We start from the raw sequence: 15,089 nt of genomic DNA, 5'->3' as shown, positions 1-15,089 counted from the left end.
GATGTGGTGATGATGCAGGCTAATTGAAGATCGATCGATTGAGAGGATATGCTATTGGGGGCCATAGCAGAAACTGGATTATATATCAAGAGAGGAGTGGATGGCGACGGACAAGTTCCATTTCCCAATAGGCGATTTGGTGAGTTCTAGTATAAAAAACACCTATTCCTCTCTGATTAACAGCATCATCTCTCGAATCACAACTAGAGCAATGGAAACCGTTGAGGGAAAGCCTGTGTGCATGCAAGGCTATTATGAGATCGTGCTATTTCCTAAAACTGGAAGTGATTTAGCCTTGAATCATGCTAATGGCCGTGTCCGCATCCTTTTTGATTACCACAATCTGTATCTGGTTGCTTTTAAGTCACACGGGATGTGGCACAAATTCCCGGACCTCGATCCTAAGATTGTTCCAGACTATGCAAGCAATGAGCGAAAGAAGTATTACAAGGTGAAGAACATTCCCTTTGAGTCCAACTATGGTGTTAGAGGTATGTCAGCCAATATATCTGAACTGAAAATTAGCAAAGAAACTCCAATCCGCATATACAAGACATTGAGCCTATATGATTCTGTTCAGCAAGTTGGAAGAGTCAAAATACCCAACCTACAGAAGATGCTATTTATGTCCTGCGCTGTATTTTCAGAGGTGCTCAAGTTCCCTCTTATGAAGTAGGCTGTATACCTGATAGGTAGGTCAGTGAATGATAAGAGTAAAGTCAGGAAGGAGCACACAGTTCTCGTTCAGCGGTGGAGTAGTTGCTGCAAGGCTCTTAGAGAAGGAAGACAAGCTTTCGAGGTGATGCCTAATCTAGACATACACACGTTCGACGAGTTGCTTGCTGCGATTGGTGTTGTTTTGCCCATTTGATATACCTGTTGTCTTTTACTCGAAGGAAACTGTACATATTGACACGTCTATCGCTACCTCTTTTTTGAGACAAAATACTCCTAGAGATTATCCATTTCAGTACGCACCAAAGATCTTGTTGCAGGCTAGTATTGCCATTTGCGACGTACATGCATACATAATACATATTATGTTGGTGCTGTTTGTGCATTCTGCAAGATAAGCCAACTATTACGTCGTTGCTTTGCATACGCTCTCTAGCTATATACGTAGGTATGAAGAACTATCTTGTTTGTTGAGAAAAGGTAGGTATATAACTGAACATAAGTGTCCGTGCATGTTGATGCATGCATGCATGTTGATACATAGTACAATTAATTAACGAAAACCATGCATTTATATGTAGAAATTAAGAACATTTACTGGACATTTACATTATTGTGTTGCTCTGGATTGTTAAACTTAAATGTGCTTGGAAAATCTGATATCTCTCCTTAACTACTCTCTATGATAGGGATAATTGTGTTCTTAACCCTGCTTTGGAATACAATTGTGATTTCACCCTTCTTTTTGGCATTTTGGCCCTCGTCCTTTGAAACTGAAGATATGGTTTTCCCCTAAGCGTAAGTCATCTTGAATTCTTGATGGTGCTATATACTACCACGGTACCACCCTCCATCTCAAAATACTACTGTTTCATCTGTTATTCAAAATTTTCTCAACCCTGGTTCTATTTTGGCTATTCCCGATGAACTCCGCCACAACTAGCTGATTTGAATTCGATAGCAAAAGTTGATTGGAGTGCACGGCCATTGTAGCACCAAGCCACAGTGGCCCTGCACTACACGCGCAAAATCCACAAAACCGACTGTGTTTTTCTCTTGCACGTGCATGTGCATGCTTACATTACATAGATCAATCTGATTTCATTGGACCTTCATTACACGTAACCTATATACAGTTTCTGCATAGAAAGTTTACACACATATATATAAATGGTCAATCTATCATTAATAACTATGTTTTTTTTATCATCATGCAATGTGAGAATGACTATTTGACATAAATCCGGAGTTTCTTGAAATATTTTGCTTAAAGTTCCTATAGTAATAAATCAAATCATAACAAAATACTCAATAAGATCATGTATAAAGAGTTGTACCCATAATTGTATACTTAATTTCAGCGAAAACAAACATTTAAATTTATAAACATAAAAAACGCTGTACCATTTCCGATCATTTTCATCCTGCTGCGAGCAGGATGCTTCTGTTTTGGGATGAACAGGGTGCTGACATCCTGGTGTGGATTCTGGACTTTTGTATGGATAGATCAATCGAGTTGGGATTTATGTTTTAGACAGTCAAAACAAAGCAGCCCAAGCTAGCTCCCCTTGTAGAAGGAAAGTCTGAAATGCAGCCCAATTCTAGCCTGCATGCCATGCGCCGGCCCGATCGTTACTGATGAAGATTGACGTGAAAAATATCTTTTTCACCGGGCCTCCGAAGAGTCCAGTTGAATTTCTTGTGACAGCTTCATTGCTTTTTGCTGAAATTAAACATAAGTAAAGCAATTTAGTAATGACTAAAAATGATTTTAGGTAAACCTTTTCAGGTAACGACTTAAAAGAGAAATTACGGTGAAAACTCCCCAAAAGTTAAATCAAAATTTAAGTTATAAAATTTAAATTTTGGCTTATAAGCGTCAAAAACGAGGACTAAGATTCTAGAGAAGTTTAGTACTACACATTTTACTACAATAATCATTGTTTTAGACAAAACACATAACATTAGAACATTTATACGGAAAATTGTGGCTAGAGTTAAAAACCTAGTGAAAGATACCCCTTCAATTCTAATAGATGGCACCATTAACTAAATTTTAAGTATATGCTTGATCGTTTATCTTATTTAAAATTTAATGCAAATATATAATAATTTATACTTAAAGTACATTTGTTCATAAACAAGAAAATAAATAATAATGTAATTGTCTACATGTGAAAAATGGTCATCGCTATCGTTATCTATTAAAGACCGGAGGCTACATGATTGGATATATAATAATTTATATCCAATCATGCTCACTCCTCTCCTCGTAATGTGATTGAACGTGCATTTGGAGTGTTGAAGATGAAATAGCGAATTCTGTTGCACATGCCTAGCTAGCCTGTGGAGAAGCAAAAGTTGATTATAATTGCTTGCATAGCCCTTCATAATTTCATCCGTGATAGTGCTTTGGCTGATGTTCTTTTTGAGAGATGTGACAATGATGAAGAGTATATGCCACCTATCAATACACCTGAAGAAGAAGACAATTATGTTAGCACCACATCCAATGATGGTGATATGTGCGTCTTTCGAGATTTTATTGCAAATGCTTTGATGGCGGACAGAGGACGCAATATATAGAAATATGAAAGTGGTTTAGGTTGTTCTTTGTTATGTGCTTGGTGTACATATGGTATTGGCGAAGTAGTATTTTGCTATGTGCTTGATGAACACAACAAAGTGCAATATTTTGTATGTGCTTTATTTATGAACACATCGCGGTGGCAAAGTAATATGCACGGAACCTATTACATAAGTAATTTAACTTTCTTATTGCCTTCAAAAAGGAAATTATAATTTTCTTGACTACCTTTATGACAATTTACATTTTTTTAAAAATTGTATAAAAACATTTATGTACATTGATGTAGTTAAACCAACCAATGTAGAAATAAGCAGAATCCCCATCTACTTCAGGGTATTTCAGACAATTCAGCCTCTCAGGACACTAGCCAGCAAATTCTCAGAAGCTCCCCCAAACAGAGCCCTCTCAACTTTTTAGAATCTCAAGTTTCCAGAATCTCCGGCTAGCTTCTCAGAATTTCCAGCTCCCCCAAACAGGCCCTAAGTCCCTAACCCCAACCACGAGCTCCCTAACCCCAACCACAAGCTCGGTGGCGGCGGTGTAGGAGGAAGAGGTGGGAGACTATTGCTACTATTTTGATATAAATAATTCCTTTCTCCAGCCTTTTCGTTCCCATCCGTCGACTTTCCGATATGTTTCAATTTTATTAGTATAAATACATATGAATTTTATTAATATATATACATATGGATTAGGTTTTGAAGAACCACCGTGGAGGATGTCTTCGATTTGCCATTGTTTGTGGAGGAGGACAACGAGGAGGCGGCGGCGGAAGCAGCGAAACAGAAGCGACGGGAGCAGAGCTTGAAGCCCCGGCAGCCGAGGCCGACGAGTTATCGGGACACGCCGGAGATGAAGGAGAGGTGGGCGAGGAGTAGTGCTCTGGCTTCCCAGTATTGGGAGCATGACCCCAAGACAGGGATCAGCTACTACACGCGTGCCTGCTTCCTAAACCTCACCATCTTCGACCTTGACAAGGAGAGTATGTGTCATGGCCACATCAACAATCTAATTATTACTCCAGTCTATCATATTGTTGTTATCAATACACTGCAATTTTTTTTCTAGCACACTGCAAGATTACGCTCATCTCTAGCAATATTCCATAAATCAACGCACACCCACTATGCACATGATTTTGATAATCCAATCAAACACGTGGAGTGAAGGCAGGCCAATAGTTTCAGGCACATGAACAGGAAACAATGCAATAAGCACAGAAAAAATGATTTGCTCACCTTCTATCAAAGATATCCGATTCATATCTTATCATGTATCTATTTGGGAGATGTTTTTAGTGGAGCAAACTACCTTAAAATTCACTAGATGGGATCCTCACTGACTGGAGAAATTTGATCATGTGCCACTCTTCACAGTGGCTCTTGATCATTCGCCACTGCTTATCTTGCAATTGATAACTTGCCACACTGCCCAAAAGGACTGTTTGTCACTTTTGGCATAGATAGTCAGTGCTAGTACCACCAGCAGCTAGGGTCTTGTTTTTCCAGTGATTGCAAAATGCAAATTGGCAGTAAATTATATCTCATTGGAGACCTTGCACTGGACGGGCTAGACACCGACGGTGAGTGACATTTAGGTGTGGGGGCCTGAAATGTTAGTGTCCTTGAGCCAGGGTGGTGGATGAGGAGGGAGATCATGCGATGTCAGGGATGATGGGGCCATTGGGGGGGGTACCAAGCAGATAAATTGTAGTTTGCCTCCTGTGGATGAGATGCAAATGATCAATTTTCTCATTTCGGGCAGGTCCAAGCCAAACACAGGGAAGCTGTTATATGAAGAATTAGACAGCTCATACTGTTTAGGTTTTGCTAAGATGAGCAGATATTGCGATGGATTTAGTTCAGTTTCTCCCTAGTTGTAAAATATCCCATGCAGTATGCTATTGAACATATACTCTCTCTGACCTCATAGATCTTATTTAGCAAATGGACAGGTATGTGGTTGGATTTTCTGAAGTATATATAAGATTAAAAAGTAGCCAGATACTTTCTCAACTGCAATAATTTTGTTTCTAAAACAACTAAAATAATTTTCATAATTGTATTTCCGTAACAGCTCAAAAGATAGGGACAACCCTGTTTACCTTATGAAAACTTTTGTCCTCTAGAGACATTATCAAACGTATACTTTTGTTAACACACTATTCTTCCCTGTTGCAAACTAACTCCATTTTCAATTTTGTCAGCGCAATATGGTCCAATGCGTTTTACAGACGCAATTATCCCAGAGGATCACATTTTGACTAGCTCGTTAAATGTAATATCTCTGAAAGTAAAATCATCAGATGTTGGCTACCCTATCAATCTATATGGGACTGTGATAGTCAGAGATGGATTAGATTTTAACTGCATCACCATCTTCCGGCACAATAGGAACAATTGCCAAGTTATCCAGTCAGAGGTATTTTAAAGAGTATCTCTTCACACTATTAATCTCTCCTATTTCACATAATACATCGAACTAATTTCTTTACAGTTATGTACAGTTAAAGGCATACTAAACCTAGCTACATTTGAGTTGTCTATATGCATGACTTGGACTAGTTTCATACAAAACACAAATACCTACTTTTTTTTATGTATTCAAATATTAAGTCATGTCATTATATTTTAATTTGATTGATCATGTCATCATATATAATTATTGCAATTAAATGATTGTGTGAATTTTGATGAGCTCAGTCCAAATTCTTGCCTAGGTTGCTAGCAAATCAATTTAATATGAATCTGCGTACAGGTTTAAGGTGGTTAATAAATAATAACAATACTATTATATTCTATGGATAATTATCATTTATTTTATATATATCATTAGTGTGACATATGGCTAACGTCTTGTGTAATTTTTCTTGTAGAATGAAGATATAATTCTCACAGGACCAACTAGAGGAATTGTTTTTTATGGTGAAATATTTTTTGAGATAAATTTGAAGATTAAGGAGAATGAAGAGTGCAATGACAAGGAATTTAGTAAAGGATTGCTTGAAATGAAAGTCTACACTCGTCGGTTTAAGATTGTGACTGAAACCTTGGAGAGTAGGCTCAGTGAGGTGGAACTTGTAACTGCTTGTGTTAAGGAAGCACTGGAGGGCACTGTTGAGATCAAGATTCTGTCAGATTCTGAAGTTTTTCATGGGAAAATTACGGCTTGCACAACAGATGTTCCGAATGATATTGTACTGTATGACAGTGATGTCGGTTCTCCAAACGCAGTTGGTGATGACAGAGTCGTGCAGCTGCTGCGACGTGTCGTAGCAGTGTCCAGAAAAGAGATGTTGATATTGAATATCCATGCCCATAATATTCATCAGAATCATGTCGTCAGTCGCAGTTTGAAGTTCACCCCATTCACTAGAGGCTCTAATGAGGACGAGATTAGCTGTGGTATTTACAAGATGCGGGTGAAAGTTGTTTGGTCAACCTTGTTGATGGGTTAGAATTATACTCTACTGAGAGTCTTTTTACAAGATGCGGGTGAAAGTTGTTTGTAAATTAACAACTTTGAGATGAATTAGAATTATACGCTATTGGGAATATTTTTCACAGATCTTGTAGCTTATGCTAAACTCGGTGGTGTAAATAATTAAACTTTTAAGCTAGCTGTCATGCCGAAATTGAATGTAAGTGGTTACAGGGCAGTTTTTTTGATAGCGTTTGTTTTTGACGCCATAGTTACTGAACACGTGTTATCATTTCCCCGTATGTAAAGCTGAGATTAAGAGAGTAAATATCATGAAACAAACAAGTACTTTGACAAAACTATCTATACTAATATAAAAACAAATGAAATTCTTTTCTACGCCAATGTAAAATGTATAAATTTAAAATTAGTGTAATAACTAAATGACCCAAATCACTCTAGGAAATTAAACGGAACATCAATTTTATTTAGTCACCTACCATTCATATCTACCATTCATATAGGAAACTATTGTAAAAGTTTTTTTTGGTGCAATAAGCACTTCATAAATCTGTGTATTAGTTATATATATTTGGGAGCTCATCTTTCCCTAGTAGGGCTATGTTTATGATTTGCTCATCTTTTTGCCTTTTGTGGCAAAAACAACATGACGTATTTAGATATGATAATTGATTTATGATTAAAACTTTTATAGACATGTGTTCTTATGACCTAAAAGCAAAGACTGAAAAATAAACTAAAATAAAAAAACTCTAAAATCAACTCTAAATTTAAGATTAAATATTTAAATTTTAGCTTATAAGTATAAGCAAAACCAAAAGATGAGCTCGTCGAGAAGTACTCCCTTCGTATTTAATAAATGACATTATTAACTTTTTTAGTATATGTTTGACTTTGGATTTACTATGTCCATCAAATTATTTAGATTTATTCTTGTTCTTTACTTCTCTAGGGACGTAGTTATTATGAAAAATTACTAGAATTTCTATCAATTTTTTAGAGGTACTCTAGTACTGTAGCTGCTTGTAATAACATGAAAACTAGTTAGTAACTGTATGATGTGAATTTACTTGTATTAGAAAAAAAAAGTGCTGTGTTTACCTGTGAATTTTTATTCACATAGTTACTTATTTTTACTCTTCCACAATGCAGTACTTGTAATTTCATGAAAATGAATTTTCATTTATGTTGATGGTTAAGTTACTCAAAAGCATATTTAATATTGAACTTATTTTTTAAATGTATTTTAAGTTAAACATAATTTTTTTAGAAAGAACAATACCAGACCTAAACATTACTACCTCCGTTTCATAATGTAAGATGTTTGATTTTTTTAGTTGCAACGTTTGACCATTCGTCTTATTTAAAAATTTAGTACAAATATAAAAAAATAACAAATCGTGCTTAAATTTATTTTGATAATAAAGTAAGTCACAAGCAAAATAAATAATATTTCATAATTTTTTTGAATGAGACAAATGATCAAACATGGGAAGCAAAAAGTCAAACATCTAATATTATGAAACGGAGGGAGCAGCAGTTAGCGAGTGCGTAGATTACAGTTCTGAGGAAGTAAGTAAATACTTTATAAATATAAATAATAAAGTGTTAACCCGAAATGGGCCGAAACAAAAGGAAGGTTGTTCTGGGAAGGCCCGGTCCAACTAACTGAGCAAGCACGCTCACGGACAGCCTACTGCTATTCGTTGCTTGGGTAGGGGTAGAGCACATAAACAATTAAACAAACACTCGCAGTGCGTGCGTGCGGCATGGCCATGGCACGCCGCCGTCTCCGCCTCTCCTCCTCCGCCTCCGGTACTTCTCTCTCTCTCTTCATTTTTTCGCACCATTTTTTTCCTCTTGTCCTGGCTGGTTGCTTCCATTTCGCGAAATCGATCGAGGTTTGTTCCGCAGCTTAATTAGATCCAGGTAGGCCAGAGCCCTAGCTTACCTTCACGGTGCTCTCCACACCGTACCGCTCGCTAGGGTTACTTACCTGCTAGCTATTCGATCTTCCCGTTCGTCCGGCCAGATCCACAGCCGGCAGCATCGTGCATGCATACACGGCGTGCGCCGTCGCCGACCACATCTTCGCGCAGTCGAGGAAGCGTGCATGAGGTGTGGCATCCGCCTGAGACTTTGGTGCGCTGTTGCCGGCGCGGACGGCCTTCCCCTGCGCGGCCGCAACGCCTCCGCGTGTCCGTGCGTCCGCGCGGACCATGCCCTAGCCCCTTGCTGCTCGCGCCATGGCCTACCGTCACGGCTGCGACCTACGCCTCCAGTGACCGGGCGTCGACGGCAGCAACGACGCGGCGTGCGCCGGATCCGACCGCATCTTCGCGCCGTCGAGGATGCGTGCTTCGAGGTGTGGCATGCCGCCTGAGACTTTGGTGCGCAGCTGCCGGCAGCGGACGGCCTTCCCCTGAGCGGCCGCACCGCCTCCGCGTGTCCGTGCGTCCGCGCCGACCACGCGCTAGCCCATTGCTGCTCGCACCATGGGCTATCGTCACGCCTGCGACCTAAGCCTCCAGTGACCAGACGTCGACGACAGCAACGACGCGGCGTGCGCCGGCGCCGACCGCATCTTCGCGCCGTCGAGGATGTGTGCTTCGAGGTGTGGCATGCCGCCTGGGACTTTGGTGCGCTGCTGCCGGCGGCGGACGGCCTTCCCCTGCGCGGCCCGCGTGACCGTGCGTCCGCGCGGACCACGCCCTAGCCCCTTGCTGCTCGCGCCATGGCCTACCGTCACGCCGGCCTGCGACCTACGCCTCCAGTGACCGGGCGTCGCCGGCAGCAACCACGCGGCTTGCGCCGTCGAGGATGCATGTGTGAGAAACCAGAAGGAAAATAGCAGATGGTATTGATGAACCGGTAAGAACACGATACAAGAACATCTCAATCCGACCGGATCAAGCTACCGCTGCCTACGCCACCGCGTGTTCCCCGCCAGCCTCCTCTCCCTGTTCTGTTACATATTTATACCCTGTTCACTGAGAAAATAGACATTTGGCCACGTTCAAAAAGCGGTTTTACCATAATGCCATCCTGAAAACGCGTTTCGCTAAAATACCATTCCAAGCGGCTTACAGCCATTTTGCCATTTTTCTCATTTTATTCAATTTCTCAATTTTTTGGCCTCGTCCACTGGATGGGTCGACCAAATTGGCCCTCAGATGGGCTGCCGCGGCTCCTCCTCCACGCACTGCCCAGCCTCCGCGCCTTCCGGGTAGACATCCGCTCCATCGGCTATGGCCTCCACGCCGTCTTCGAATCCTTCGGCTAGGTACTTCGCCATTGAAGCTGCGATGCTATTGCAGATCTCACGCTCCACTCATGAAGAGAGAGAGAGATGGAGGAGAGGAGGCGCGTACTCGTCAGCAGCGGCAGCGGCTATCTAGGCTAGCAACCCCTCGCCGCGCTCGCAGCCGGCGGTGACGTCGACGTCTCCTTCACCCACCACCGGGAGGCGCCGCGACGTCGGTCTGTTTTGTAACAGATCGACCGAGGGACAATTTGGTTAGCCCATCCGGTGGATGAGGCAAAAAAATTAAGAAATTGAATAAAACCAGAAAAATGGCAAAATGGCTGTAAACCTTCGCTCGGTATGGCATTTTACCGAAACGCGTTTTCGGGATGGCATTCTGGCGAAACCGCCTTTTGAATGTGGTCAAATGTCCATTTTCTCCTCTTCACTAGTCTAGCTATTAGAATTTTTTATTTATTAAATAATTTACAAATTTAATTTTGCATTTCAAAAAAATCACAAAACTAACCTCCTGCCGCCCTCTAGGAGGGCGGAAAGGTGACGTGGCAAACGACCACTCGGTAGCGAGCAACGGCCGTAAACGGCGACACGGTGAATTTTGCTTTTAGACCCTTTCTGCCCTCTGTAAGGGCGGCAAGGACCTAAGTGCAAAATTTGCCACACCGTCCGAAAATTTCACGATTTAACCGTGGTTTAATACATATATCTATGATGTATGAAGTTTTTTGATCAATACTACTACTTAGCTCAGTGGTCATCCTCTTCTTCTCCTATCTAGAAGACTCGAGATCAAATCCTTGCCAAAGGATATTTCTTCCTATTTTTTGCAAGCCTGAGAAAAAATCAAAAAAAATATGCTCTTGGTTGAATTCGACCCTTAGTATTCTAAATGAAAGAGTGAAATGGTGGCCACTGAGCTAAGCTAGTTCTTGTTATTAAACAATTACGTACGATATACATATATGTATCAAACCACGGTTTAATCGAAAAATTCTTGGTTCAATCGTAGAATTCCTTTTCCTTGGCAGCGTGGCAAATTTGCATTTAGGCCCTTGCCGGCGGAAAGGGCCTAAAAGCAAAATTCGCCGTGTCGCTGTTACGGCTATTGCTCGCGACCGAGTGACCGTTTGCCACGTCACCTTTCCGCCCTCATAGAGAGCGGCAGAATGTTAGTTTTGTGATTTTTGAAATGCAAAATTAAATTTGTAAATTATTTAATAAATAAAATTCAAAATTCCAAAAAATTATTACACATGCACCCGCCACCGTAGCGCTTGTTGGGCCGACCCACCTGCTCTGGACGGGCCATATTCTCCTCGCCTTGCAGTGTTGACTGTAGCGTATCCGGCACACCCTCCGCTCCCATCTTCTCAGCCGTCTTCGCGATGCCGCTCGCCTCACTGTCAGGTAGTTCGCTGACAGCGTGCTTCGGAAGGATCTGGCGACGGGAGCGGCGTTCAACGAGTCAGTCATCTACATTGACGGATCTAGCCAACGAGATTAGGGGGGTCTGAACAAATTAGATAGAGTTTCAGCGGCCTGCGACCTACGCCTCCAGTGACCGGGCGTCGCCGGCAGCAACCACGCGGCTTGCGCCGTCGAGGATGCATGTGTGAGAAACCAGAGGGAAAATAGCAGATGGTATTGATGAACCGGTAAGAACACGATACAAGAACATCTCAATCCGACCGGATCGAGCTGCCGCTGCCTACGCCACCGCGTGTTCCCCGCCAGCCTCCTCTCCCTGTTCTGTTACATATTTATACCCTGTTCACTGAGAAAATAGACATTTGGCCACGTTCAAAAAGCGGTTTTACCATAATGCCATCCTGAAAACGCGTTTCGCTAAAATACCATTCCAAGCTGCTTACAGCCATTTTGCCATTTTTCTCATTTTATTCAATTTCTCAATTTTTTGGCCTCGTCCACTGGATGGGTCGACCAAATTGGCCCTCAGATGGGCTGCCGCGGCTCCTCCACGCACTGCCCGGCCTCCGCGCCTTCCGGGTAGACATCCACTCCATCGGCTATGGCCTCCACGCCGTCTTCGAATCCTTCGGCTAGGTACTTCGCCATTGAAGCTGCGATGCTATTGCAGATCTCACGCTCCCCTCATGAAGAGAGAGAGAGATGGAGGAGAGGAGGCGCGTACTCGTCAGCAGCGGCAGCGGCTATCTAGGCTAGCAACCCCTCGCCGCGCTCGCAGCCGGCGGTGACGTCGACGTCTCCTTCACCCACCACCGGGAGGCGCCGCGACGTCGGTCTGTTTTGTAACAGATCGACCGAGGGACAATTTGGTTAGCCCATCCGGTGGATGAGGCAAAAAAATTAAGAAATTGAATAAAACCAGAAAAATGGCAAAATGGCTGTAAGCCTTCGCTCGGTATGGCATTTTACCGAAACGCGTTTTCGGGATGGCATTCTGGCGAAACCGCCTTTTGAATGTGGTCAAATGTCCATTTTCTCCTCTTCACTAGTCTAGCTATTAGAATTTTTTGAATTTTTTATTTATTAAATAATTTACAAATTTAATTTTGCATTTCAAAAAAATCACAAAACTAACCTCCTGCCGCCCTCTAGGAGGGCGGAAAGGTGACGTGGCAAACGACCACTCGGTAGCGAGCAACGGCCGTAAACGGCGACACGGTGAATTTTGCTTTTAGACCCTTTCTGCCCTCTGTAAGGGCGGCAAGGACCTAAGTGCAAAATTTGCCACACCGTCCGAAAATTTCACGATTTAACCGTGGTTTAATACATATATCTATGATGTATGAAGTTTTTTGATCAATACTACTACTTAGCTCAGTGGTCATCCTCTTCTTCTCCTATCTAGAAGACTCGAGATCAAATCCTTGCCAAAGGATATTTCTTCCTATTTTTTGCAAGCCTGAGAAAAAATCAAAAAAAATATGCTCTTGGTTGAATTCGACCCTTAGTCTTCTAAATGAAAGAGTGAAATGGTGGCCACTGAGCTAAGCTAGTTCTTGTTATTAAACAATTACGTACGATATACATATATGTATCAAACCACGGTTTAATCGAAAAATTCTTGGTTCAATCGTAGAATTCCTTTTCCTTGGCAGCGCGGCAAATTTGCATTTAGGCCCTTGCCGGCGGAAAGGGCCTAAAAGCAAAATTCGCCGTGTCGCTGTTACGGCTATTGCTCGCGACCGAGTGACCGTTTGCCACGTCACCTTTCCGCCCTCATAGAGAGCGGCAGAATGTTAGTTTTGTGATTTTTGAAATGCAAAATTAAATTTGTAAATTATTTAATAAATAAAATTCAAAATTCCAAAAAATTATTACACATGCACCCGCCACCGTAGCGCTTGTTGGGCCGACCCACCTGCTCTGGACGGGCCATATTCTCCTCGCCTTGCAGTGTTGACTGTAGCGTATCCGGCACACCCTCCGCTCCCATCTTCTCAGCCGTCTTCGCGATGCCGCTCGCCTCACTGTCAAGTAGTTCGCTGACAGCGTGCTTCGGAAGGATCTGGCGACGGGAGCGGCGTTCAACGAGTCAGTCATCTACATTGACGGATCTAGCCAACGAGATTAGGGGGGTCTGAACAAATTAGATAGAGTTTCAGCCCCCGTTTCTACTAATCTTCACCATAAAATTTTAGGGGGGTCTTTATGGGGGCTCCAATAGATTTAACGGGGGTAGCAGGGGCTCGAGACCCCGCCGCTCCCATGTTGGATCCGCCACCGGTCGTCTACGCTAGCGCCGTGCCCCGGGTGACCGGCGGCGGCGAGCCAGCTACACTTGGAGCCTGCAGCAGCAGAGCAGCGGACGACAGAGGTTGCTAAGAAAGTCGCGGCTACGTGATGTGGCTCTGCCCAGACAATGATCTGCCTCCCCTCCATCTCTCACGCCCGCGCTACTCGCGGACCAGCCCATATCACCGCGACGCCGCATGTCTGCTTTGAGCATGGCCGCGCCGTGCCAAGCTCGCTGGTCGCTGGGTAGGGGGCTTAACACCTAAGTACCGATCCATATGCATGCTTCATTGTAATGTTTATCATTTGATTGATCATCGTACATACATTTTGATATACTGATCTCCTTGTCGTCGTCTGATGATGATGACCTGACCCAATTAACCCTTCAATATGGTTAATTGGATCGTCCATGCTATTATATTTTTTACGGTTTTAAAATATGCCATTACAATTCATATATTCATAGATATGCCATTATAATTTAGGGTTAATTGGATCCATGTCATTACAATTTTTAAGGTTTTGAAATATACCGTTACAGTTCATCTATTTGTAGATATACCATTATAATTTAATATATATTCTAGATATGCCATGCATGCATGATAGTTATGCAGTACAGTTTAGTCGATGATGATGGTGATATTTGATATGATCCGTCTATTCATTATATTGATGTGGTGATGATGCAGGCTAATTGAAGATCGATCGATTGAGAGGATATGCTATTGGGGGCCATGGCAGAAACTAGATTATATATCAAGAGAGGAGTGGATGGCGACGAACTACACCGAGTACTATTTTAACGCAAGGCTTTGCCACGTCGGGTCTTTTAACTGAAATGAATCAATCCACAATACTAGTACCTGCTCTACAATCTCAGTGGTTATAGTAGTCTCATTGGCCTTCGTCGATGGGACAAACACGGAAGTGTATGCGTTACAAGGCAACTAGCATTTTGGATTAGAAGCAAGAAAACGGATGTGCGTGCTAACGCTTTCGCGCTAGCGCGCTCAATCCGTTGCTTGTTTTGTTCGAGATCGAAAGAGTGCCCTCGGGAGACTACAAGTTCCATTTCCCAATAGGTGATTTGGTGAGTTCTAGTATAAAAAACACCTATTCGCATTTTTTCCTATTTTCCTTCCTTATTTTGTTTCTCTTATATATATTCCGAATCCCAAATATTTCCCTACCTTTTTTTTCTTTCTATTTTCTCCAATCCCGTGGGCCTTAGCGAGCCCAGATATCGTTATGGTTTCAACTTACGAACCCCAACCTCATCCGTCTCTCTCTCTCTTTTATAAGTCCGGAGTAACCCTAGCCCTAAGGGCCTCTCGTCCGTGGATCTGGACGACGGCATCCTGCTCCTCCCAACGCCCTCTCGCCGGAGTAGGG

The 15,089-nt window shown here is 42.5% G+C and overlaps 1 protein-coding gene across 1 annotated transcript; it reads left to right on the top strand.

Moving 5' to 3' along the window:
- The first annotated feature begins 211 nt into the window (after positions 1-211).
- On the top strand, positions 212-6,914 carry LOC121056700. The gene is made up of 6 exons (XM_040529965.1): positions 212-491; positions 581-692; positions 3,084-3,200; positions 3,970-4,247; positions 5,472-5,686; positions 6,141-6,914. The coding sequence occupies exons 1-6, from the start codon at positions 212-214 to the stop codon at positions 6,720-6,722; spliced, it is 1,584 nt and encodes a 527-aa protein (XP_040385899.1). The 3' UTR covers positions 6,723-6,914.
- Positions 6,915-15,089: the final 8,175 nt, after the last annotated feature.

Source organism: Oryza brachyantha, unplaced genomic scaffold, assembly GCF_000231095.2.
Source record: "Oryza brachyantha unplaced genomic scaffold, ObraRS2 ChrUN-Ctg66, whole genome shotgun sequence".
Classification (NCBI taxonomy): domain Eukaryota; kingdom Viridiplantae; phylum Streptophyta; class Magnoliopsida; order Poales; family Poaceae; genus Oryza; species Oryza brachyantha.
The sequence above is the reverse complement of the archived record's forward strand: the minus strand, read 5'-3'. Positions and strand labels throughout refer to the sequence as shown.